This window comes from Melanerpes formicivorus, unplaced genomic scaffold (genome assembly GCF_026170545.1).
Source record: "Melanerpes formicivorus ecotype bairdi unplaced genomic scaffold, bMelFor1.0.p_v2 SCAF_102, whole genome shotgun sequence".
In the NCBI taxonomy this organism is placed as follows: domain Eukaryota; kingdom Metazoa; phylum Chordata; class Aves; order Piciformes; family Picidae; genus Melanerpes; species Melanerpes formicivorus.
In genome coordinates this window covers 935,828-962,031 of record NW_027142454.1, presented here as the reverse complement: position 1 = coordinate 962,031, position 26,204 = coordinate 935,828, and the positions used below count along the sequence as shown (strand labels likewise).

At 54.4% G+C, this 26,204-nt stretch overlaps 1 protein-coding gene across 1 annotated transcript in view; it reads right to left on the bottom strand.

Moving 5' to 3' along the window:
• Window positions 1-24,269, bottom strand: part of EDC4 (enhancer of mRNA decapping 4) — a 48,206-nt gene extending 23,937 nt beyond the window's left edge. Inside the window, exons 1-12 of the mRNA XM_068166550.1 lie at window positions 24,145-24,269; window positions 19,564-19,720; window positions 18,036-18,147; window positions 16,390-16,489; window positions 14,161-14,350; window positions 12,701-12,848; window positions 12,098-12,202; window positions 8,810-8,919; window positions 7,526-7,609; window positions 6,948-7,043; window positions 1,700-1,802; window positions 1,091-1,271 (exon numbers count right to left, since the gene is read on the bottom strand). Of these exons, the coding sequence (XP_068022651.1) occupies window positions 1,091-1,271; window positions 1,700-1,802; window positions 6,948-7,043; window positions 7,526-7,609; window positions 8,810-8,919; window positions 12,098-12,202; window positions 12,701-12,848; window positions 14,161-14,350; window positions 16,390-16,489; window positions 18,036-18,147; window positions 19,564-19,720; window positions 24,145-24,223 (1,465 nt within the window). The 5' untranslated portion in view covers window positions 24,224-24,269. The remainder of the gene's footprint in view (window positions 1-1,090; window positions 1,272-1,699; window positions 1,803-6,947; window positions 7,044-7,525; window positions 7,610-8,809; window positions 8,920-12,097; window positions 12,203-12,700; window positions 12,849-14,160; window positions 14,351-16,389; window positions 16,490-18,035; window positions 18,148-19,563; window positions 19,721-24,144) is intronic.
• Between the last annotated feature and the right edge of the window lie 1,935 nt (window positions 24,270-26,204).

The following is a 26,204-nucleotide window of genomic DNA, read 5'->3' as shown; positions in this document are numbered from 1 at the left end:
GGGCTGGAGCAAGTTCAGAGAAGGGCAACAGGAAGGCAGGAGGTCAGGAGTGAGGCCAGGACTCCACCTTTCCCCTCAGCTCAGGCTGCTTGCTGTGCTCCCACCTGCCACAGCTCAGCGGTGCCAGGCAAAAGCAGCCTGCTGGCTTCGCAGACCATGCGCTCAGCCCTCTGATGTTTGCTCTCACAAGCAGTAACAGGGACACAACTTCTCAGTTTTTCCAGGAAGCCCTGCTCTCCTGGGAGCTCTTCCAGGGACCCTTCTCCTCCCTGTGCTGGAGGGAGACTCAGCTGCCCAGGGAGGCTGTCCCCTGCACTCTGTTGGGGGCAACACCACCAGCCTGGCACTGAGTAGCTCATCGTGGGCCTTTGTCAGTGTCATCTGCATGCACTTCAGCACACACAGCCCTGGAAGGCTTCTTCACAACAGAAACAGCTCAGTGGAGTCTCTGGTGAGGAGCAAGGACTTCAGTCTGGGTTGGGAGGTCCAGGTTGGACATCAGGAGTATTTTCCTTAGCAAGAGGTGCAGCCCTGGGACAGGGCACAGCCAGAGGCGTCATGTTTGAGGGTCCTCAAGAGGCAACTAGGTGACACCATGGGTGAGGTGATCTGCCACTACCAAGAATCCTGCTTCAAGCAGGAGATTAGATCAGACACCCCCAGAGGTCCCTTGGAACCAGTTTTGCTGCACTTCCTGCGGTGCTGCAGCTGCACAAGATGCATTTCCTGCAGATCACAAGTGGAGTTCAGAAGAGACCTTCAAAATCAGAAGGTTCAACCCTTAACCCAGCACTACTAGGGCACCACTAACCCATGGCCCTCAGCACCACATCCCCATGGCTTTGAAACCCCTTCAGGGATGGGGACTTCAGCACTGCCCCAGGCACCTGGGCCAGGCCTTGACAACCCTCAAGGGGGAATAATAGTTGTTCCTCATGGCCAGCCTAAACCTTCCTAGGGCAAACAGACCATTTCCTCTTGTCCCATCACTTTTTACCAGGGAGAAGAAACCAACCTTTCATGAGAAAACCAGAACCAGCCAGGCAAGACATCCTGGTCTCCCAGCAGGCCAATTCTCTTTGCCACCTACCCACACTCAAGTTGTCATTTTCCTCTTCTGCTGGGAGTACTTCAGTGTGCCTCAGCCGACAGCGGCTCACGGCCTGGATGCCAAAGCTTAGAACTGGGTTGGTGAGGAGGAACTCTGAGATGGAGCTGAAGTAGGCTTTCCCTTCCTCTTGATTCTGCATCAGCTCCATCACGTACAAGACCTGACAGAAGCAAACACAGCAGGTCACTAGCTGGCAGAGCAGAACCCAGCAGCTGCAGCAGATTTGGAGCAATGGGAATTACACAAGGGAGAAAGCCAGGGCCATGTACATCTGAACCAGAACATGCTTGGGAGTCTCAGGAAGCCCACTCTTAGCCTGTGCTGATCAGGAACTGAATCCTACTGCACCAGACACAGGTTCCTCCAAATGAGAGCTTTACTTTAGCTTGAGAAACCACCCTTAAGGCTCCCCAGGGTGACTCAGCTGCAGTGTCACCATGTTTCACCTTACAGTGAAAGAGCTGAGGCCAGTCAGTGCATGTTTAGCTCCCACCATGCAAACCGTACTCCTGGGCAGCAGATCAGACACACAGAAGGCCATTTCTGACCCCAGTGCTCACACAGCCAGCAGGACAATGCAGCACCTACTTTTCTCTGTACATCACTCAGGATCAGGTATTCAGCAGAGAGATCCAGGCAGACTTTCAGGCTGGGAAGAATGCTCATGGAGCTGAAGATGTCAGGAGAAAAGCTAGAGCCACAAAGCAGAGGAGAGAAGGTTAGCACAACCACAACTGCTGTTAGGCTGCACTGCTTCAAACACCTCAACACATTCAGGGCCTCACAGAGCCATCTAGTTTGGGCTAGAAGATCTGCAGAGGAGCCCTCCAACCCCTCGCTATCCTGTGACTCTATGGAGTTTGGCATAGAGTCCCAGAATGGGTTGGATTGGAAAGGGCCTCAAAGATTAACCAGTGCCAACCCCCAGCCATGGGGAGGGACACCTCCCACCACCTCAGGTCGCTCAAGGCCTCATCCAGCCTGGCCCTCAACACCTCCAGGCAGGAAGCAGTCACAGCCTCCCTGGTCAACCTGTGCCAGTCTCTCCCCACCCTCACTGCCAACAATTTCTTCCCCATCTCCAGGCTCAGTCGCCCTTCTCCCAGCTCCAAGCCATTGCTCCTCGGCCTGGCACTCCCAGCCCTTGGCCAAAGTCCCTCCCCAGCTCTCTTGAAGCCTCTTCAGGTACTGGAAGGCTGCTCTAAGGTCTCCCTGGAGCCTTCTTTTCTCCAGACTGAATAATTTACAGCCACAGCACAATGCAACCACTGACCAGAACAAAACCACAGAAAGTAGAAGGTGACAGAGTTCCTGTTGTTAGAGAAAAGAATCTGTTAGGTAAAACTGTTTGGGTATTTTCTCCCTCAGGAGAGGCTAAACCTGTCCAAGGGGTGGTTCCAGCTGAAGGTCCAGGTCACACTTATTGGGTAATGCAAGAGAATGGTGAAATTCAGTGTATTCCACAAAGAAATCTAACTTTAGCTGAGAGAGTTTGATTTCAGAGTGTTGTACAGCTACATTGCGCCCAAAGGAAGGATCTATGAGGAATCTACGGTGCATGAACCCTGAGAGCCCTGAGTCACAGTATCACAGTATAACTGAGGTTGGAAAGGACCTCGAGGATCATCGAGTCCAACCTATCAACACAGACCCCATGACTAGACCATGGCACCAAGTGCCACATCCAATCTCCTCTTGAATGCCTTCAGGGACGGTGACCCAACCACCTCCCTGGGCAGCACATCCCAATGACGAACGACTCGCTCGGTGAAGAACTTGCTCCTCACCTCGAGTCTAAACCTCCCCTGGCACAGCTTGAGACTGTGTCCTCTTGTTCTGGTGCTGGTTGCCTGGGAGAAGAGACCAACCCCTTCCCAGCCACAACCACCCCTCAGGTAGTTGTAGAGGGCAATGAGGTCTCCCCTGAGCCTCCTCTTCTCCAGGCTAAACAACCCCAGCTCCCTCAGCCTCTCCTCACAGGGCTGTGCTCAAGGCCTCTCCCCAGCCTTGTTGCCCTTCTCTGGACACGTTCAAGTGTTTTGATGTCCTTCTTAAACTGAGGAGCCCAGAACTGGACACAGGACTCAAGATGTGGCCTAACCAAAGCAGAGCACAGGGCACAATGACCTCCCTGCTCCTGCTGGCCACACTATTCCTAATGCAGGCCAGGATGCCATTGGCCCTCTTGGCCACCTGGGCACACTGCTGGCTCATATTCAGGCAGCTGTCAATCAGCACCCCCAGGTCCCTCTCTGTTTGGCAGCTCTCAGCCACTCTGACCCCAGCCTGTAGCTCTGCATGGGGTTGCTGTGGCCAAAGTGCAGCACCTGGCACTTGGACTTGTTGAATGCCATCCCATTGGACTCTGCCCATCTGTCCAGTCGGTCGAGGTCCCTCTGCAGAGCCTTTCCACCCTCTAACTGACCAACATCTGCTCCTAACTTGGTGTCATCTGCAAACTTGCTGATGACTGACTCGACCCCCTCATTCAGATCATCAATGAAGATGTTGAAGATGTCAACTAAGAGACCCTGAGAATCCCTGTTCCCTTTTCTTTGCTTCATCTGCAAAGTGATGAACTGTTTTCCATTTTCTTCTTTCTTGATTTTCTCAGGCTTTTGAATCACCTACACCTGAGGACAGCCAGAACGGACTATGGACTTTACTTACGATCTGTAACTATCGTTTTGGATTGGATGGACGGCACGAACAGCCAGTGAAATCGTTTAGAAGGGGTGGATTGTGACCGTTTGAGGCTGTGCCTTCAAGAAAGGGACAGTGCTGGGACACTCTGGCTGAATGGTTTGGGATAATTAGGAAAACAATCAGATATTCTAAACACATCTCATTGGTAGAATGCAACTTTAAGTTTGAGGTCAGCTGCAATTTTTTCAGTTTCTCTGTCCTGCTTTTCCAGCCTGTCTGCTTCTGAGCAGCTGGAGTTTTGACCTTGGATACCAGATAAGCACTAATCCTGCATGTGCTTTTGAGGCCTAACCGAATTTCATCCTTATTAATTACCTTTTCTCTCTCTCTAGCCCTTTCTGGGAAAAAAGGGAGGTAGGGGGAGAGAGGGGGGTACAGAGGGGGAATCCTCCTCTGTCCAGAGGAGGGAGTTTTGTTCCTGTATTTTTCTTTGCTGTATATTTCTGTATATATATTGTAAATACTGTATATTTTTTATATATATATATATTTATAACCTGTATTTAATTTTTGCTTGTAAATATAGCATTCCTTTTGCTTCTCTGACTGAGTGAGCTGTGGGGTTTTTTTTTTCCTCTTTGTGGGGGAGGGAGAGCTAGGCCTTCTCTCAACCCACCACCAGGACAAAGTCTTCTCACTTCAAGAGAGAAATTCCAAGGTGTCCTTAAGCATGAGCAGAGATCACAGGTCCCCAGCAGAAAAGAACAGGAGGAAGGGGAGGGTTGGCCTCCGGCAGAGCTTGAGCTGCTGGGCCTATGAACAGGGGCAGCTCTGGGGACAAGGACCTGGGAGTGCTGGTGGATAACAGGGCGACCACTGAGCCAGCAATGGCTAAGAGGCCAAAGGCATCCTGGGGTGCACCAAGAGGAGCGTAACCTGAAGGTTCTCCTGCCCTTCTGTGCTGCTCTGGTGAGGCCACAGCTGGAGTCATGGGTCCAGTTCTGGGCTTCCTGGCTCAGGAAGGACAGGGGCTTGTGGGAGATGGTCCAGCAAAGGGCTACAGAGCTGCTGAGGGGCCTGGAATATCCCTGTGGTGAGAAAAGGCTGAGGGACTTGGGGCTGTTTAGTCTGGAGAAGATCAGCCTGGGTGGGAATTTGTTCAATGCTGATCAATACTCTCAGGTTGGGTGGGAAGAGGATGGGAGCAGGCTTTGTTCAGTGGTGCCCAGTGACAGGACAAGAGGTCAGGGGGCAAACTGGAACATCAGAAGTTCATCTGAACATGAGGAGGAACTTCTGTAACTCAAGGGTGACAGAACCCTGAAGCAGGCTGCGCAGACAGGTGGTGGAGTCTCCTTCTCTGGAGACTTTCCAAACCCCACCTGGATTCATTCCTGTGTGAACTGCCCTGGGTGATGCTGCTTTGGCAACTGGGGGTGGACTCCCTCTCCAGAGGTCATTTCCAGCCCATCTCACTCTGTGATGTGGCTCAGCAAATGAGCCCTGTGGAGCAGAGGGACCTTGACAGGCTGGACAGATGGGCAGAGGCCAATGGCAGGAGATTTAACGCATCCAGTTCTGGGTTCTACACACTGGCCACAACAACCCCAGGCAGTGCTACAGGCTGGGGCTAGAGTGGCTGAGAGCAGCCAGGCAGAGGGACCTGGGGGTACTGGTTGACAGCAGCTCAACAGGAGCCAGCAGTGTGTCCAGACAGCCATGAAAGCTAATGGCATCCTGGCCTATATCAGGAACAGTGTGGCCAGCAGGAGCAGGGAGGTCATTGTGCCCTGTGCTCAGCACTGATTAGGCCACACCTTGAGTCTTGTGTCCAGTTCTGGGCTCCTCAGGTTAGGAAAGATGTTGAGATGCTGGAAGGTGTCCAGAGAAGGGCAACAAAGCTGGGGAGGAGTTTGGAGCACAGCCCTGTGAGGAGAGGCTGAGGGAGCTGGGGTTGCTTAGCCTGGAGAAAAGGAGGCTCAGGAGAGAACTTCTTGCTGTCTCCAACTCCCTGAAGGGAGGTTGTAGCCAGGTGGGGATTGGTCTTTTTTCCCAAGCAACCAGCACCAGAACAAGAGAACACAGTTTCAAGCTGTGTCAGGGGAGGTTTAGACTGGATGTTAGGAAGAAATTCTTCATAGAGAGAGTGATTGCCCATTGGAATGGGCTGCCCAGGCAGGTGGTGGTGTTGCCATCACTGGAGGTTTTTAGGAGAAGACTTGATGGGGTGCTTGATGCCATGGTTTATTTGATTAGATGGTGTTGGATGATAGGTTGGACACAATGATCTTGAATTCTCTTCCAACCTGGTTTATTCTATTCTAAATGTCTTCAGCTCTGTCAACACAGCAGCTTCTCACCATTGGTGTACAAAAAGACAAGCGGGAAAGATCCCAGGTTGGTTAGGGAGTATCTGGTATTGTGAAAGAAGGAAGCACTCAAGCTGTGCCATCTGGAATGCTCTCCTTGTGCTACACTGTGCTCTACAACCCAAGGGATGCCCACAGGGCTTGCAAACATCAAAGAGACTGCATAAAGGATCAACCTCAGCCTTGCCAAAGCTTGACCTGCCATCCTGTCACAGACTTGAGAGCTTTCAACAGCAAGGCCTAGAACAGACTGGGCTGGAGAACAGGGATCACCTCTGCAAAGAGTACCTGGAAGGTGAGAGCTTGTCTCCAAGTAAACCAGACTGGTTTGGGTTGGAAGGGACCTTGCAAGGCCACCCAGCCCAACCCCTGCAGCCAGAGCACATTGTTCACAGCCACAACCAACCCGTCCTGCAGTGGTGTCAGCCATGGGGCAGCTCCCACCTCTCTGGGCAGCCTGGGCCAGGCTCTCCTCACCCTCAGTGTCAAACATTTCTCCCTTCTCTCCACTCTGAATCTCCCTTTTCCAGTTCAAACCATCACCCCTTGGCCTGGCACAACAGGCCCTGCTCCAAACTCCATCCCCAGCTTTCTTAAGAGTCCTGGTGGCCTTGCAGTGCTGAAAAGAAGGTCTCCCTGGAGCCTTCTCCTCTCCAGGCTGACCAAGTCCAACTCTCTCAGCCTGGCCTTAGGGCAGAGGGCTTCCAGCCCTACCAGCATTGCTGTGGCCTCCTCTGGCCCCACTCTAACTTCTTCCAACATCCTTCATGTGCTGAGGGCTAACCCAAACCTCTCAGGAGGGTCAGCACACCAACACTTACCGGACAGTCTGCAGGCAGGTCCAAGACACTGTGCACCACATCTTCAGTTCTCTGTTCTGATCTGCTCCTGTGATGAGGAATCTCCAGAATGGAACCCTGTAGACAGAAAAGAAGTAGGCTCTTTTCAAGATGTGGTCCTTCCCATAAGGATGTTACACAGAAGATGCCCTCACAAGCTGCCCACAGCTGATTTTGCCCAAATGTATCTTAAAAGTTGTCAGAAGATCTCTGCTTGCATGGCTGCAAGGCTGCAGCTCTCCAGAACTTCAAGGCCACAAATGCCTGAAGAGTTAATACAAATGCTCATAAAAAGCTAAGAAAAAAAAAAAGAAAGAAAACAAACTCTTTTTAAATGAGCTGCAGCAGGAGTTTGCAGGCTGGCAGCCAGCTAAACCTGAGCACAGCACAGACCTGCGAGGACTCAGCACTCAAGCAGTGCCATTGCTTCCTGGAAGCGCCTCAGGACCAAGGTCACTTGGGCTGAGCTCCAGCACGAAGCAGTTAGAGGGAGCCCTCCAATGGCAGAGTCAGAGGACACTGGTGCACCTGGCTCCCCAAGGCCAGGCTCAGGCACTTACTCTGGGTCCTGTTTTTTATGGTTGTCACAGAAGAGCAGGCAGGACAGAGGGCGACCATCGTGGGGCTTCCACTCATGGAGACACCTAGAGTAGACCCAGAGAACACATTCAGAGGCGCAGGGAGCAGTAAATGAGGAAGAGGTTGGTGCTGAAGGGATTTCCCCTTGTCCACAGACCACACTAAGCCAGCAGGCATGCAGTGTTAGCAGCTTGTAGCTCTTCACAGGCTTCTATAAAACCAGACCACAGACCAAAACTGTGGCCAGCAGAGCCACCTGCTGCCATCTGGTTTGGTGTCTGCACAAAGAGACTGGACACTAGAAGTCAACATTGAGGCACAGCTCAGAGGAGCCTTCTGCCTTCACTGTAACAGTGGAAAAGACTTTGGTGAGAGCCTGTGCACAACACAGAGCTCCTGCATCCAGACACAGCTCTCTGCTCCTTCCATGAGATCACCAAACCCTGTGTGACCTTCAGTGACAGCTCTTGGGCAACAAATCACTTTAGAATATCCTGAGAAGGACTCCTGCAGGTGACTGTGGCTGGGAACTGCCCCAAGAGAAAGACCTGAGGGCGCTAGTTGGCAGCAGCTTAAGGCGACCCAGGATGTGGCCCAGGTGGGCAACAAGGCCACCAGCATCTTGGCCTGGATCAGCAATGGTGTGGGGAGCAGGAGCAGGGCAGGGACTGCATCACTGTACTGGGTGCTGGCAAGGCCACACCTTGAGCACTGGGGTCAGTTTTGGGCCTCTCACTCCCAGAAGGACACTGAGAGCTGGAGCAGGTCCAGAGAAGAGCAACAAAGCTGGGCAAGAGTCTGGAGAACAGGGCTGGGGAAGAGCAGCTGAGGGGGTTTAGTGTGGAGAAGAGGAAACTGAGGGGAGCCCTCATTGCTCTCTACAGCTCCCTGAGAGGAGGCTGCAGTGAGGTGGGGGTTGGTCACCTCTCCCAAGGAACAAGTGACAGGATAAGAGGAAATGGCCTCAAGTTGCACTAACAGCAGAGATTTAGGTCAGAAGAAACTTCCTCCTTGAAAGGGTTCTCAAAGCCTGGCACAGGTTCCCTGGGAAGGTGGTTGAAGCCCTGTCCCTGGAAGTGTTTCAAAGATGTGGTTTTGTGGGACATGGCTTAGGCCCAGGCTCGGCAGTGTTAGAGAATGGCTGGACCTGATGTTCGTAGTCCTTTCCAACTGCAAAGACCCTCTGATTCTGTAACAAGGAAAGCAAGACAGAGGAAATGCTGCTCCCTGCTGCAGCATCCTCCATGTTCTCATTCTCCAGTTACCTTGGCTCATCCTGCCCCTCAATGTAGATCTGCCAGAACTTGACAAAGCCATCGTGGCTTGCTGTGGCCAGCACAGTTCCATCTGGAGAAAGAGCTCCCTCGCTCAGGCACTGCACAGAGGGGAGAAAGGAGGCACAGAGAAGTCATTCTACTGCTGCTGAGGAAGAAGAACTCTTCAACAACAACTCCACTAATGAAAGGAAGTCAGAGTGGTTTCTAACAGGTGGCTTAACCCTTTCACAGCAGAGCAGACAACTCTTTTGCAACAGTCATGAACTGCAGAGACCAAGCTGTTGGGGATTTTCTGGCTTGTCACTACCACTGCTGCTTCATCCCAGTGACATCACTGTTTTGCCACCATCCTGTTCAAGGAGTGAGCCTGGACTCTTCCCAGTTGTTTCTTTTATATCAAAAATATCACCTGCTGCATGCTCAGCTGCACTCTTATCCTGCTGGACTCACAGACAGAACTACACTCCCTGGGGAAAATATTAAACATCATAAGAATCATAATGTATCAAAACCATAATAAAATAAGGATGACTTTGGGCTTCAGTTTCTCTCTCCCTCATCCAGCAGCAAATCCCCAGCATAGTTAAGTCCTCCATTTCCCAGGAGATTTGAGAGAAAGCTGGGGAAGGGACTTTTGACAAGGGCTGGGAGTGACAAGACGAGAGGCAATGGCTTTGAGCTGGGAGAGGGGAGATTGAGACTGGAGGTCACAGAACCACAGAATGTTAGGGGCTAGAAGGGATCTTGAGGGATCATCCAGTCCAACCCCCCTGCCAGAGCAGGATTACCTAGAGCAGATCACACAGGAACTCATCCAGGCAGGTCTTGAATATCTCCAGTAAGGGAGACTCCACAACCCCACTGGGCAGCCTGCTCCAGGGCTCTGTCACCCTCACAGGGAAATTCTTCCTCCTGTTTCCATGGCACTTCCTATGCCTCAGCTTCCACCACTGCCCCTTGTGCTGGCATTGGGCATCACCCAGCAGAGCCTGGCTCCAGCCTCTGGGCACTCACCCTGCACATCTTTTTCAACAGCAATGAGGTCACTTCTTAGACTTCTCTTCTCCAAGCTGAAGAGCCTCACCTCCCTCAGGCTCTCCCCTGAAGGAGGATGTTCCACCCCCTTAGTTATTTTCCATGGCTCTGTGCTGGACTCTCTCAAGAGCTCCCTGAGGCCCTTCTTGAACTGAGGGGTCCAGAACTGGAGACATTCCAGGTGTGGCCTCACCAGGGCAGAGCAGAGGGGGAGGAGAACCCCTCTCAACCTACAGACCACAGCCCTTCTAATCCACCCCAGAATGGTACTGGCCTTCTTGGCCACAAGAACACATTGCTGGCTCATGGTCAACCTTCCACTCACCAGGGCCCCCAGGGCCTTTAACCCTTCACTGCTTTCCATCAGGTCAGTCCCCAACCTGTTCTGCTCCATGGGGTTGCTCTTTCCCAGGTGAAAGACTCTACCCTTGCTCTTGTTGAACTTCATTCAGTTTCTCCCTGCCCAGCTCTCAGCCTGTCCAGGTCTGGCTGAACGGCAGCACAACCCTCCTGTGTCAGCCACTCCACCCAGCTTGGTGTCATCAGCAAACTTGCTGACAGTGCCCTCTGTGCCCTCAGCCAGGGCATTGATGAATATATTGAATAGTCCTGGGCCCACTACTGACCCCTGAGGTACTCCCCTAGACACAGACCTCCAACTAGACTCTGTCCCATTGACCACAACCCTCTGACTTCTTCCCTTCAACCAGTTCTCAATCCACCTCACTCCCTGATCATCCCGACCACACTGCCTCAGCTTAGCTGCGAGGATGCTGTGGCAGACAGTGTCAAATGCCTTACTGAAATGAAGGTAAACCACATCCACTGCTCTGCCATCATCTATCCACCTGGTTATGTCCTTATCAAAAAGCTGTCAGGTTGGTCAGAAATGAGTTCCCCCTGGTAAAACCATGCTGACTGCTCCTAATGACCGTCTTGTCTTTGATAGGCCTAAGGACAGTACCAAGGATAAGTTGCTCCATCACCTTTCCAGGGATGGAGGTCAGGCTGACCAGTCTATAGTCACCTGGGTCCTCCTTCTTACCCTGTTTGAAGCCTGGAGTGACATTTGCCTTCCTCCAGTCTCCAGGCACCTCTCCTGTCTGCCATGACCTACCAAAGATGATGGAGAGTGGTGTGGCAGCTCCCTCGGTGCATCCCATCATGGATTTATGGCTGTCCAGATGACGTCACTGCTCTCTAACCCAGTCCTCATCAACTAAGGAAAGTTTCTCCTTTGTCTTGTCCCCCTCTGGGGCCTCAGACTGCTGAGGACAGCCTCCAGCAGTATAGACAAAGAAGGCATTTAGCAACTCTGCCTTCTCTGTGTCCTCTGTGACCAAGGCACCACCTCGCTCAGCACTGAGCCTGCGCTGCCTCTGGTCTGAGCTTTTCTTGCAATGGATTTGAAGAAGCCTTTTCTGTTGTCCTTGACCTCCCTCATAAGGCTGAATTCCAAGGAGGCCTTAGCCTTCCTAGAGCCTCCCTACATCCTGGGACAACTGTCTTATACTCCTCCCAAGTGCCAGTCCCTCCTTCCATGATCTGTGGACTCGTCTTCCACCTGAGTTTGCTTAGTAGCTCCATGCTCAACTATGCAGGTCTCCTGGCTCCCTTTCTCCATTCCCTACTCTTTGGGATGCTCTGAATCTTGAGCTTGGAAGAAGAGAAACAACCTCATCCTCCTTCAATTCTAGTTCTGTGAATGTTTTTGTCCTAGAATCCTTTTATGCCTGTGAGATAAGCAGGGCAAAAAAGATGAGGAAGAAATTCTTGGCAGTGGGGGGGGGGGGGGGAGACACTGAACAGGTCACCCAGGGAGGCTGTGGCTGCTCCCTCCCTGGAGGTGTTCAAGGCCAGGCTGGATGAAGCCTTGAGCAACCTGGGCTGGTGAAGGTGTCGTTGCCCATGGCAGGGGGGTGGAACTGGATGACCTTTGAGGTCCTTTCCAATCCAAATCATTCTAGGATTCTATGAAACACAGCCCAGGATGCCTAGCAGGCCCTGGAAAACAGAGGAGGGGTCTTTCCAGAGCCCAGTCAAAGCAGATGACTACACTTTCCCCTCAGCTCTTTACACAAAGGCTATTCACCAGTAGGGTCTGCACACAGGGAGTAGGCTATGGGTGCCAGTGTGGATGGGTAAGAAGCTGGGGTGTTTTACTTCAGCCCAGAGACAATGCAAATGGTCTGTAGGGATCAGCTCTGTGATGGCAGTGAGGAAGACAAAGCAGGACCATACCGTGCTGTGGCCTTTCACTACAATGAAGCCTTCTTTGATGCTAGGCACTTCCACAGGCCAGGAGCTGTTGTTTGTTCGGATGATGTCCAAATCCCACACCTCTGCCTGAAAGACAAACACAACCCATGTGCATTTCTTCACTAGTGGGCTGAGCCAGGGGAGGATTTCCTACCTGCTTATCTTAGGTGCTAACACACCAGCCCAATGGCATGGCTGTGACACAAACCTTCCCACTTTCACCCAACCTGGCCACCAGGTGCTTTCCTGGCACCCAGCCCTAGGAAGTCAGAGGCACTGCTCTTGGCGGTGGCAGCTGCTGCTCACCAAGCCCTCTCCTCTCAGCCTGAGGAGTGATGCCTCTGGCCCTTCACACCATTTCTGGTGGTCATGGTGAGCAGAACTCATCACTTTCCTTCCTCCAGAGTCCTGCAGAAAGGTCAGCATGACCTCTCCTCAGGAAGGAATCCCACAGCTCATATGGGAGGATCCCCAAGAGAGATTGGAGAGGAGCCTTTATACCCCTAACCACATCAGCTCCTTCCTTTGCCAGCTCCCCTCCCTCTGATGCTAAGGGACAAGGTCTCCACAGCAGGGTGCCCTTACCCTGTCCTCATGCAGCAGGGCCAGCGTCTGGCTGCCCTCCTCACCACTCTCCTCGCTGTCGTCAGGGATGAAGGGGCACCAGATGATCCTGCGGGAGGGGTTCAGGGTGGTGGTCTCAGGACGCTTGATGTTCACCAGGATCTCCTCTCTGGTCACCACGGTTAAGGCATGGAACACTCTGGCTGCGCTACAGACACTCAGCATGAAGCTGTTGAGGCTAGGTCCCCTGCTAGGCAGGATCAGGGCTTGGGAGGGTTTGGATGGCAGGGAAGAGGCTCCTGCAGGGAATGCAGGCAGGCAGGGGAGAAGCTGACAGAGCAAGCAGGTCCTCACAATTCCCCTGCAGGCAGCAGACAGGGCAGGGCCAAGCACAACAGGGGCACAGAGCCACACCTGAACATGAGCCAGGAGGCTGAAGGGCAGAGGAGATGATCTTAGCTAGCTCCACACCGCTGCCACAGATAGACAGAGCTGGCACAGCACCCCAGGCTGAGAGCTCTGTCCACCCAGACACATCAGATCCTGGACAACCACAACCACCTCTGCTCCAGCTGCTTCTGAAATCATGCTCAACAACTGGGGCCCACAGGAGTGCTGGGGAAGGGAACTCCCCAGCAGAGTTGCTGGAGTCTCTTCATAAGGAAGTGTGGTGACAGGACAAGGGGTGATGGTTTCAGACATAGGGGAGAGTTAGACTGGATATTGGGAAGAAATGCTTCACTGTGAGGGTGAAAAGGCACTGGAACAGCTTGCCCAGTAGAAATGTGGATGTTCCCTCCCTGGAAGTGTTCAAGACCAGGCTGGATGAGGCCTTGAGCAACCTGACCTGGTGGGAGGTGTCCCTGCCCATGACAGGGCTTGGACCTTTGAGATGCCTTCCAACCCAACCCATTCTGTGATTCTTTGAAGTGAAATGAAGAAGCTAGAAGCTAAGCCACCAGACTGCCAAGTTTCCTGGAGCCTGAGCACTCACCCCTGGCAGTGGAAAGAGGAAGGTTTAGGGCAGTGAACCCAACACCGACAACAAATCTCAGGATCAGCAGAAGAGGAGGGACGACAGGTTGGGAAGGAAGACAGGAAGCAGGAGGGAAGTGTTGCATCCTCTCCCCCAGAACAATGACAGAAAACCAGCTGAAAGCAGGTAAACAGGAGGAGAAGATGGTGTCACACCTGAAGAGCTCATCCCCAGTGCAAGGCACAGCCTGCCACCTGCCACAGACACAACCTTAAGCAGGAGCACTGAGCATCACTGCTGGGATGTCAAGTTGGGTGTGACTTGAGGTACCACTTGTGCTGGCTATAGACAGAGGCTGATTTGACACTCTGGAAGGTCTAGCCTGGACCTTTTCCCCTGGATCTTTTCCCCCAGCCAAGGCCACAAGAGCAGCTGCAGCAGCAGGCTCTGCTCACACCCAGGAGCAGCAGGGGGGCCCTGCTGTGGGGCAGGTTCTGCAGGATACTGGATTTTGTCCTTATCCATGGCCAGACGCCACACAAAGAGGTTCCCAGCCTCATCCAGGCAGGCCAGCTGGTTGGAGTTGAGGTGAGCAAAGGCCAGGTCTGCCACGCCGCCGGTGAAGCCCTTCAGCAAGGTGCGCTCGGCCGTGCTGACGCTCAGCACCCGCACCACGGCCAAGCCATTGGTGGGAACTGCGGGAGAGACAGAGGAGAGGTCACCTGCGAGCCCCCTGACATCCCCACAGGATGGCCTGTGGCCAGCCATCAGCTTGTCACGTCCAGAGACTCACAGAATGGGTTGGCTTGGAAAGGACCTTGAAGGTCATCCAGTGCTTACCCCCTGCCATGGGCAGGGACACCTCCCACCACCCCAGGCTGCTCAAGGCCTCACTCAGCCTGGCCTAGAACACCTCCAGGGAGGGGGCAGCCACAGCCTCCCTGGGAAACCTGTGCCAGGCTCTCCCCACCCTCTTTGTGCAGAACTTCCTCCTGATGTCAAGCCTAAATCTGCCCTCTCCCAGCTCAAAGCCATTATCCCTCATGCTGGCACTCCCAGCCCTTGGCCAAATTCCCTCTTCAGCTCTCCTGGAGCCCTTTTAGGTACTGGAAGGTTGCTCTAAGGTCTCCCTGGAGCCTTCTGTTCTCCAGGCTCAACAGCCCCAACTCTCCCAGCCTGTCCCCATAGGGGAGGCTCTCCAGACCTCTGATCATATTGGTGGCCTCCTATAGACTTTCTCCAGCATTTCCAGGTCCTTCTTCTGCTGGGAGCCCCAGAGCTGGAGGCAGTGCTGCAGGTGGGGTCTGAGCAGAACAGAGCAGAGGGGTAGAATCCCCTCCCTGTGCTGCTGCTCTGCATGCAACTCAGCACACAGCTTCCTGCTGGGCTGCAGTGACCATTACTGGCTCCTGTATCCATGTTGCCACCAGCCCTCACAGACAGCACTCTGGAAGCCCCTATCAGCAGGAGCCATATTCAGAGTGCCCAGGGCAGCCCTCAAACATTCACTGCACCTCTGGGTTTGGTGCTGAAAGGCTTGGCCTGGGACAAGCTCAATCCCTTGCATCTTCTAATGCTTGAGCTCTGCAGATTCCAAGCTTTCTACTTTAAAAGAAGGCCACAGAAGCCTGACTTCTGATAATTCCCAGGACTGCTCTCAGGAAAGATGCCTTCATTAAAACCAAGGCCTAAATCTTTAGCCCCAGCTTATGATGAAGATAACAAACCTCTAACACTGCCCTCCAGCCACAGAGCATTAACTGCAGTGGCAATTTCATTATCTGGAGATAATAACTGGAGGAGAGCAGGGAACAAGAGACAGGAGGTTCCATGACACCTTCTGTAAGGAGAACATGGAAAGCTCTTCTGGAGCCCCTTCAGGTACTGGAAGGCTGCTCTAAGGTCTCCTCAGAAATCCTTACTGTTCTATGCCTGTCCTAGGCTGGTCTCCAGCAGTGTAGGCAGCAGGGGAAGGGAGGGAATTCTGCCCCTCTGCTGCACTCTGCTGAGATCCCCCTGCAGTGCTGGCGTAGCTCTGGAGCCCTCAGCACAGACAGGGACCTGCTGGAGCAGGGCCAGAGAAGGCCACAGCAGTGCTGGCAGGGCTGGCAGGGCTCTGCTGTGAGGCCAGGCTGAGAGAGTTGGGCTTGGGCAGCACGGAGAAGGCTCCAGGGAGACCTTCTGGTGGTTTGCAGTGCTGAAAAGGACACCAAGAAAGCTAGGGACAGAGTTTGGAGCAGGGCCTGTTGTGCCAGGCTGAGGTGGGATGGTTTGAACTGAAAGAGGAAGAATGAAAGTGGAGAGAAGGAGAAATGTTTGACACTGAGGGTGGGGAGAGCCTGGCCCAGGCTGCCCAGAGAGGTGGGAGCTGCCCCATGGCTGGCACCACTGCAGGGCAGGGTGGTTGTGTCTGTGAGCAATGTGCTCTGGCTGCAGATGTCCCTGCTGGCTGCAGGGGTTGGGCTGGGTGGCCTTGTAAGATTCTTTCCAACCCAACCCAGTTTGGGATTCTGACTCCCAACGAAAACTCTCCTACACAATCACCCCTTCTCTCCCCACTAGCTCCAGCTTCACTCCCACTCTGAACATCAACCCACCACACACCCTGACCTGGGGGTTGCCAGACGTGTTTCAGCTACTGCCAGTTCCCTTCCTCTGATGCAACCTTTGCCTCTGCTGGTGATCCAGAGAGCAGAAGCACACAACTCACATGCAAGACAAGAACACATCTTACCTCTGACAGCATAGGCCAGGAAGGAGTTGGAGACAGCTATCAGATTGCCATAGTAGTATTTCTGCTCCCAGTCATATCTGGCCACAGGCTTTATTTTCACCTGCTCAGGAGAGGGAAAACAAGATGAAAAATGTATGGAATTCACTTTGTCCTGGGACAAACCTTCCAGTTCCTCTAGGGAAGGTCTGAGAGGCCTAGCAGGAAACTGTCCAAAGCAGCAGTTGGCAGAGCTGCAGGCTGGATGCCAGGTAGCAGAGCCCTGAGCACGTAGGGTTCTGGAGGCAGAGGAGTGGTTCCTCCTGTTGTAAGAAGGAATGCAGCTCACTGAGTATCACAGAACAGTGGGGGCTGGAAGGGACCTATGGAGGTCACAGAGTCCAACCCCCTTGCCAAGGCAGGGTCACCTAGAGAAGGTCACACAGCAACATGACCAGATGGCTTTGCAAAGTCTCCAAAGAAGGAGACTCCACCACCTGTCTGCGCAGCCTGCTCCAGGGTTCTGTCACCCTTGAGTTACAGAAGTTCCTCCTCATGTTCAGATGAACTTCTGATGTTCCAGTTTGCCCCCTGACCCCTTGTCCTGTCACTGGGCACCACTGAACAAAGCCCGTTCCCATCCTCTTCCCACCCAACCTGTGAGTATTGATCAGCACTGATGAAGTCTCCCTTCAGGCTGATCTCCAGACTAGACAGCCCCAAGTCCCTCAGCCTTTTCTCACCACAGAGATGTTCCAGGCCCCTCAGCAGCTCTGTAGCCCTTTGCTGGACCATCTCCTACAAGTCCCTGTCCTTCCTGAGCCAGGAAGCCCAGAACTGGACCCATGACTCCAGCTGTGGCCTCGGCAGAGCAGAGGGAAAGGAGAACTTCCCTCAACCTGCAGGCCACCACACTCCTCTTGGTGCACCCCAGGATGCCCCTGGTCTTCTTGGCCACAAGGGCACACGTTGCCTGAAGGGTAACTTGTCCATCAGCACTCCCACATTCTTTTTCCCAGACCTTCTAAACAGGGACATCAGCTGCATGGGCAGTGGTTGTCTGTTTGAATGCTGCTTTCCAAGAAGCAGAGCCTGGTCTCTTGTTCCAGGCAGCACCATGGCAATTCGGGCAGCACTGCACCCTTCTGTCAGGGCACCACAGTCATTCGCTACTCCCTCACCACTGCACCCCAGGAACAACACAGGAAAGGCTGAGGATCAAGAACAGAACTCTCTGGTATTTGTTCTGAGTATGTCTCACTGCTCTGCTGCAGCCTCAGTTCAAACCTCAGCATGCTGGCCTCCTGCAGCAATAATATGCTGGGTAGAGCCTTCTGGAGAGCAGCCCTCCCTCCACAGCAAAGACCTCCCAGGAAAGGAAGAACCTGCAGCAGAAGCTTGTTTGTGAGGGAAGGCACTTTCCCAGCTTAGATTATGGACTCGTTCCTGAACATGAGGATAGCTTGGCCAGACTCTGGAGTGACAGCAACCATCAGCTGCAAGGCACCACTGCAATGCTTCCACCCCCTTTGTGAAGCTCTCAGACAAACTCCTGCCTAATGACAAGCTCCTATGAAATGGGAAACAGAAGCCATTTCTGTTTAAATTATTCAAGCAGGAGCTGATGTGACTGAAGAGGAGACAGAGCTATTGCTTCTCTTGCTCCTCACCTTGTTACTCCCTCTGGCCTTACTGGTGATGCTGGAGTCACTGCTGGCCACCACCTCCACATCTTTTGCTGATATCACCACACAAGTGGAGCTGTCATCACCTGAGAGGCAGCTGTTCAGAAAAGCAAAGGGAAAAGAGAACAAATCAGAGAGGCCTCCCAGGACGAGAGCAGAGCTCAGCTCCCTGCCACTGACGGCCTCAGGAGGAGTGTCTGTGTACGGAGCTCTGAGCTGAGCACCTCAAACAGCTTTCAGCTGCAGTCTCCCTTCTGTGGGTCACACCTGTGGGCCTGAGAGTGCCAAAGGCCTGCTCTGCCCAGTTCAAACCCCTGCAGGTATTTCAGTGGAGCACAGACCACTGCATGTGGGTAAAGCAGCCTGAACTAAGCCAAGGCTGGAAGGTGCAAGGGGACCTTAGCCAACCAACAGCGCACACTGCTCATGGCTCCCATGGCTCACTGCCTGCCAGCAGAGAACTCACACAACTCAGCACAGCAGCTCTGACAGCAGAAACCAACACAGTGTGCACTGGCACCACGGTTCCCATGACAGAGCCCAAGCATTCCAGCCCTGCAGTGTCTGTAAGCAGCTGAAGCACAGCCACTGTCCAAAGCACAGCGCTGGGCAGGCACAGCTCCACCATGAGCTCAGGACAATCCAGCTCAGGATGATTTGTCCTTTTATAAGTGATGTGGACAGAAATACTTGGATGAGTGAAAGGTTGTGCTGCACTGGCAGCTGGTGAGTTACCCCTCAGGAGCACATCACGGAATGGCTTTAGTAGGATGGGACCTCAGACATAGTATCACAGTATCAGTCAGGGTTGGAAGGGACCACAAGGATCATCTAGTTCCAACCCCCCTGCCATGGGCAGGGACACCCCACACTACATCAGGCTGCCCAGAGCCTCATCCAGCCTGGGCTTAAACACCTCCAGGGACAGGGCCCCAACCACCTCCCTGGACAACCCATTCCAGGGCTTCACCACTCTCATGGGGAAGAACTTCCTCCTCACATCCAGCCTGATCATCTTCTCCAATATCCCTTCCATGGCCAGGGACACCTCTGCCCTACACTCAGCTGCCCAAGGCCTCATCCAACCTGGCCCTGAACACCCCCAGGCAGGAGGCATCCACAACCTCCCTGGGCAACCTATTCTTCACCACCCTGGTACTGAAGAACTTCCCAAGCTCCAGTCTAACCCTGCTCTGCCTCAGCTCCAAACCATTTCTCCTTGTCCTGTCTCTAGACACCCTTCAGGAAAAGTCCATCTGCAGCCTTCCTGTAGGATCCCTTCAGGTATTGGAAGGCAGCTCTAAGTTCCCCTGGGAGTCTTCTCTTCTGCAAGGTGAGCAACCCCTTGGTTCCTGAGCAGAGGGATGGAAGCCTCCACACATCAAAAGCTGTGACTAACACCCTGGCCTCACAACTTTCCCCTGCACTCAGATCCCCAGCACTACCCAGCCTCACCAGAAGTGATTTTTAACTCTTTTCCATTCATGCTCAGCCTGTTTCTGAGCAGACTTACATGACCTGCTTCTCCTGCAGGGCTGCCAGGGAGACGCTGCGGTGCACCGGCTTGGCCAGGGAGGGTCCATCCGCAGCCACCAGGGGGTCAGGCACCAGCAGCCCATTCAGGTCCCCGTTGTAGGAGTTTGATGGCCTCTGGTTCTCATTCACTGAGCCTAGGGAAAAGAAGGACCAACTGTGTGAAGCACCCTGCCTTCAGGTGGCTCCTGCCAGCCTCTGCTGGTCTATCAGGCAGAGTATGCTGAATGGGGTGGGAGAAGCCTTCTCACATGGGATACCCCACACGGGAAACTTCCTTCCCTCCACACACAGTCACAGCTCCTTCCCTCCACACACAGTCACAGCTCCTTCCCTCCACACACAGTCACAGCTCCTTCCCTCCACACACAGTCACAGCTCCTTCCCTCCACACACAGTCACAGCTCCTTCCCTCCACACACAGTCACAGCTCCTTCCCTCCACACACAGTCACAGCTCCTTCCCTCCACACACAGTCACAGCTCCTTCCCTCCACACACAGTCACAGCTCCTTCCCTCCACACACAGTCACAGCTCCTTCCTCCCCCCAGCAAGCCCAGCAGAGCAGAAAACCACCACAGAACAGGTATAAAGAACTGCAAGTTCGAGGAGCAAACAGTATTGGGTCAGAAAGACAAAGCTGCTAATGCAGATTCACTCAGTCCAGTGCCAGACCTCAGCCCCTCAAGGGTCATTTGTAACCCTCATGCCTGCAGAGAGACTTCTGAAGCCCACCCTCAAAGTGGGCAGCTGCAGCCTTTGGGGGTGCTTTCCAAAACTGACCTCCAAGAGCAGGTGTGGGAGCAACTGAGCTCTGAAACTCTACAGCTGTGCCCATGGCATTCCCAGAGCTGCACCTTGCTCTGCTAGCCACAGTCAGGCTCACAGCACTCAACCACTTCTGCAGGCTTTCAGCAGTGTTTTGAAGGGCACATGTGTCCTGACTTCAGCTCTTTGGCCTAGCACTAGTTGCCTGGTGGCCTCTGTGCTTTCTGAAGGATCTTAGGAGGGGGATGGACAGGGAGGTGAAGAGACTCTTCCACTTCCCTAGCAAGGTAAATAGCTGTGAACATCCACTGCAGAGCAAGCCTGCTGCACAGCAGCACAGCACAGCTGAACCCTTCTGTCTTACCTAATGTCTTCACTGGGCTGACAACTGGACTCTGGTGTACTGTTGCCAGGTAACAACTGCTACTGAGCTCTGGCAAACCAGCTGCTGCCAGGCCCAGGAGCTCTGCTGCTACCAGCACACAGAGCAAACCTCCCTAGAGGTGAGGCTGAGGGCAAGAGGCACCTGCTCTGAAAGCAAGGCAAGCTTTGCTTCCAACCAGGCTTTAACAGCCCAGGAGGAGCACTGCTGCCTGCAGACATAACTGCAGCTCTTCCTCCACCAGAAGGCTGTGCTCCAACAGGCTGCTCCCCTCAGTCTATGGGAGAGCAGCAGCACCACTCACAGAGCCTGGGCAATGTGACCCTGTACCCACCCAACCCACCTGTGCTGCGCCTGCTGCTGCAAGGCTGAGATGTTTTCCCCATTCCTGCAGCATATGGTGGCTGCCTGCCTGTCCAATTGCAGCTATGTCCATCGACTGCAAATCACCTTTGTGACCCAAAACAGGAAAACACTCACTGCAGAAAGAGCACTGAGCCTGCCAGAGATGACACATTCCTCATCTGCAGTGCTGCAGGTGGGGTCTAAGCAGAGCAGAGGGGCAGAATCCCCTCCCTGTGCTGCTGCTCTCCCTGATCTGGATGCAGCTCACAATTGCCTGCTGGGCTGTCAGCAACCACTGCTGGCTCCTGGGGAGTTTGACACTACCTGACACCCCCAAGGCCTTCTCCTCAGTACTGCTCTTGAGCAGGAAGGAAGAAACACTCTCCAGAGACTGAAGGACACAACAGCAGTACAGTGATGATCAGGAATGGGCTTAGTGGGAGCCAGACAGGCTGAGGTGCTACCTGCTTGTAGGCATGGAGGCACAAGGAAGGGCAGAGGCTCAGCATTTAGCAGGTACAAGAACAAACCCAGAATGCTAACCCTGACTGGTAGATGCTGGCCTTCAAGGGGAAGGAAGCATGATTGTGTTCATACCTCCTCAAAGAGCAGGAGCAAACAGAGCTGAGATACTGAGCCCCCCTGAATGGGGAGCCCTGTACTGAACAGTGACCTCCCTGAGAAATCCCATCGGGGTGGGGCAAGCCCTTGGCACACCTGAATAGCAGCAGAGATTTCAGCACAGACTTAAGGATCCAGCACACAGCACCAGCAGGACTGTCCCATAGCATGGTCCCAGCTGGAAGGTCCACGGTTTGTAAGGCAGCTCCCCTTGGTGAGAGGATGACATCAAAAAAGGACAAAGGCTTCTGAAGCAGTTGGTGATGTTTGCCAAAACTGGGAGAAAAATGTGTGTGGAGGGAGACTCTGGTGTCAGCTGTACACCCTCCAGGGCAGGGAGTGTTTGATGTCTAATTGTGGCCTTCCAGTATCTGAAGGGGGCCTACAGGAAGGCTGGGGAAGGACTTCTCAGGATCTCAGGTAGTGATAGGACTAGGGGGAATGGAATGAAGCTGGAGGTGGGGAGATTCAGGCTGGAGGTGAGGAGGAAGTTCTTCCCCATGAGAGTGGTGAAGCCCTGGAATGGGTTGTCCAGGGAGGTGGTTGAGGCTCCGTCCCTGGAGGTGTTTAAGCCCAGGCTGGATGAGGCTCTGGGCAGCCTGATCTAGTGTGGGGTGTCCCTGCCCGTGGCAGGGGGATTGGAACTAGATGATCCTTGTGGTCCCTTCCAACCCTGAATGAAACTATGAAACTACGAATCTCAGGGCTGCGTGCAGCTCCTGTGCAGTTTGCTTTGTGGCAGCCCCCTCAGAAGGCACTACCCTGTCCGTGTGGGCAGGGAGAGCCAGGCTGCCACAGCAGCTAGAGCAAGACCAGCCCTATGCTGCACCTCAGGAGGCTGCTGCTTCTCCCTCAAAAGTCTTCCATGGTCCCCCAGTTTCCCTCTCCTCAGAGACTGACAGAATTCTCAGAGACTTTGAGTTAACAAAGCTGCACCCTTGCTCTTCACCTTAGTACACCCAGCTCTTTCACATCTCTTTATCATCACCCAGGCAATGATTTCTGCTGGGAACCACAGTTCCTCACTGCTTGACTTCCTGTCCATTTCCTTCCTCTCCCTCACCGCTGTCTTCACGCACCCGAGCTGACAGCAAAGGTAAGGACAGGAAGGGAGAAAATGACAACAAAGAAACCACACCTTTGCTTCAAGCAGCAAGAGAAGCCACTTTGGGGAAAGGCAAGTTGCCTTGAGAGAGCCAGAACAACTGCAACCATTTCCCACTCTCCACACAGCAGCTCACACACTGCCTGTGGGAATTACCCAGCCTTGCACTGATTCCTGGCAAGAATCACCCAGCAGCACCCAAGTGCTCCAGGCAAGAGAGAAATTACCTCAGGCACTGAGAAGTTTCTCTGTGGGTGGCCAGACTAAGGCTGTAGGCTCGCTCCTCACCCCATGTACCTCTACACAGCTCCCACAACAGTCCTGCACCCAAGCTTTGCTCCTTTTGGCCAAGCAGAAGGCAGCACACGTAGCAGTTGTTCTGGAGGTAACACATTCCTGCTGACTCTTAGGGCACTTAAAAGCTACATTATTGCTGCCTTTCCCTCAGCAGGAGCACAATGCTGGCATAGATCCTGCCCTCCACCCAGAGGCTAAGGCTTTTTTTACAAGCCATGCACGGGCTCAGCCTCAGTCAGACTGTTAACCTTGGTAGGTTTGACTGAAACACCAAGGTAGGTTCAAAAAGCTACCAGGAGGGTTGAGAGAGATGGGGAGTGGCAGCACACTTTACACAGCCAGCTGCTGTTCACTGCTAGTATTTTAAGAGATAGGAGTCCATTGACCTCTGAGCAGAGAAACAGGATAGCTCAAAGGAAAAGACTCACGACTACTTCAAGAGACATCTGTGAGCCCATTCCACATTCAAATAAGATGGAGAGAGAAAACTTTGTGAGAAGGGTGGAGGTAGGACTGATCCCCAGGAGGCCTGATAACCCCTTCCTCTGAGCCCTGTGGGGAAGAACTGCAAATATTCTTCACAAAGGAGGGAGCTCGGCTCGAGGAGCTCGGTGCTGCTCGGGTCGCAGCGGCAACACCTTTCAGACAGAGCCCGGAGCGGGCAGCGAGCTCTGGATCCGAACCGCTCCTGCTCTGCTCAGCTCCAAGAATCCTCTTCCTCAGCCTGACGCCTCTCTCGTACCGGCCTCCCCGCTGGCTCCCGGGCACCTTGGCCAGAGAAGCAGGGCCGAGCGGGACCCCTCTGGCCCTAGGCGGGACAGAGCCGGCACAGGACAATGCCACCAGCGCCTCGAGAGGCACCGGGCCAGATTCGACCCCGAAGCGCGGCCGCCTGACAGAGAGCGGAGCTCGGAGAACAGTCGGAAGAAGCTGTCGCAGCCCTGGCCCGGGACACGGCAGCACCGGGCCCTATGCGTCGGCCCCGCCCTGCCGGGCCAGGCCCGCGGGCAGCAGCCTCCCGCACCCCGGCCCCAGCCTCTCACCTCCCGGCCGGTCCAGCTTGAGGATGTCCCGCAGGTGCTGGGTCGCGTCCTCGATGTCGATGCTGGAGGAGGAGGCCATGGGGCCCGGCCCGCTTCCCGCCGCCCGCACAGCCTGCTGCACCGCCCCGGCCCGCCCGCGCTTCCGCCTCCGGTCCGGGCCCTGCCGCGCCGGGCGGAAACCGCGGCCGGGACGAAGGTTCCGGGCGCGCCAAGGGGCGGAGCCGCCGCAGCCCCGCGCGGGGGTGAGCGGCACGGCCAGCGCCGGCTGCCCAAGGCCCCGCCCTCAGGGGCAGCTTCCCTGCCGCCGTCCTGGCCGTCGCCGGCTGCCCAAGGCCCCGCCCTCAGGGGCAGCTTCCCTGCCGCCGTCCTGGCCGTCGCCGGCTGCCCAAGGCCCCGCCCTCAGGGGCAGCTTCCCTGCCGCTGTCCTCCTGGCCGTCGCCAGCTGCCCAAGGCCCCGCCCTCAGGGGCAGCTTCCCTGCCGCTGTCCCTCTGGCCGTCGCCGGCTGCCCAAGGCCCCGCCCTCAGGGGCAGCTTCCCTGCCGCTGTCCCTCTGGCCGTCGCCAGCTGCCCGGGTGCGGGGCGGGAGCTGCTTGCTGCAGGCCTCAGCGGCCAACCCCGGCCCCGGCCCCCGCGGCACTTCTTGTCGGCCATCTCCGGTGTTCCGCCGATCCTAACGCCAAAGCCCAGCACCGTGAGGCGGTGCCTGAAGGCTGCCTCACAGAGCCAGGACAGGTTCTTTAGGTTCCTCCAGCCCTCGGCCAGCTCCACACAGGCGTCCTGCCTCGGGAGGCGGCTGTTGGGCTCAGCCTAGGTCTGTACCTAACCAGGGGTACAGACCCCAGGAGTTGAGACAAGTGCATTCCGCCTCCAAAGGGGCTCAGAATTGTCTCAGCAACACTGATTTAGCAGCAGTGGTGTTTTGTCTCCTCCAGGTAAGCAGCAGAAGGCATGAAAAAGAACTCCCCGTGACTAGGTTCAGGGGATAACTGCTCTGAACTTTTAATGGGCTAAAAGAAGCTGATTTTGGATCGGTTTTAACACGTGCCACATACCTTATCCCTTGAGCCTGACTGTTAAGCAAGCACTCTCTTGGCCAGCTGAGCTCATTCTGCAAGGCACTATGTTGCCTCCAGGGGCTGGGTCGTTCTGCAGGGCAGGGTTCACAAGCCAGGGCTATTCTTAGATTCTCCTCTGCCAGGCTTCATTTAGATCTGGAGCTGCACCAGATGGATCTTTGCATCTCTCCTGTAAGAGCTGATCTCGTGTGATTAATGCTGAGCACAACTTTCACAGCACAGAAGCAGCCACAGGCCAGCCTTGTGAGGCAGGGAGGGCCTGCACGTCTGCCTCCAACACAGTTCTGTGCTGATCCAAAGCAGCTAGATTGGAGATGGGACCAGCATGAGCACACCCACCCCAGGCTTGGACCACCAGTCTCAGAAGAGTCTACTGCACTTGGAAACCCCAAGGTCAGCAAGGTGTGCTGAGCCCTCTGAAAATAGGTTTAGCAAGGGCTGCAGGTGAAGCAGGTGGGACCCTGCTCCTGAGCTGGAAAGATTCATTTAATGAATCCCTTTGCTGGTGGAACACCACCACCTCCAGGGGGGACACACCACAGCCAGCCATGCAAAGACCTGCACTGCACATGTGGTGCTACTCAAATTGTAACCAAGGGGTGCTAGAAAGACAACACCAAGCAGGAATCTTGCCCTGCCTTTAGAGCTGGATGTAAAACTCCAGGAGGGAAGCACTGGACTGACCTCCTGTGTGTTTGCCTGTGAAGAAGATAACAGCAGTCCTGTTGAGCTGAGGATGAACATCACAGATGTCATGGAGATGTTATGAAAGGACTCTGTCAGGGAGGATGAGGGGTAAAAGTTTCAAACTCTAAGAGGGAAGATTGGATGTAAGGACGAAACTCTTTACTGTGAGGGTGGTGAGGCACTGGAGTGGGTTGCCCAGGGAAGCTGCAGATGCCCCATTCCTAAGTATCCAAGGCCAGGCTGTTTGGGGCTCTGAGCAACCTGCTCTAGGTGCAGATGCCCCTGTTGACTGCAGGG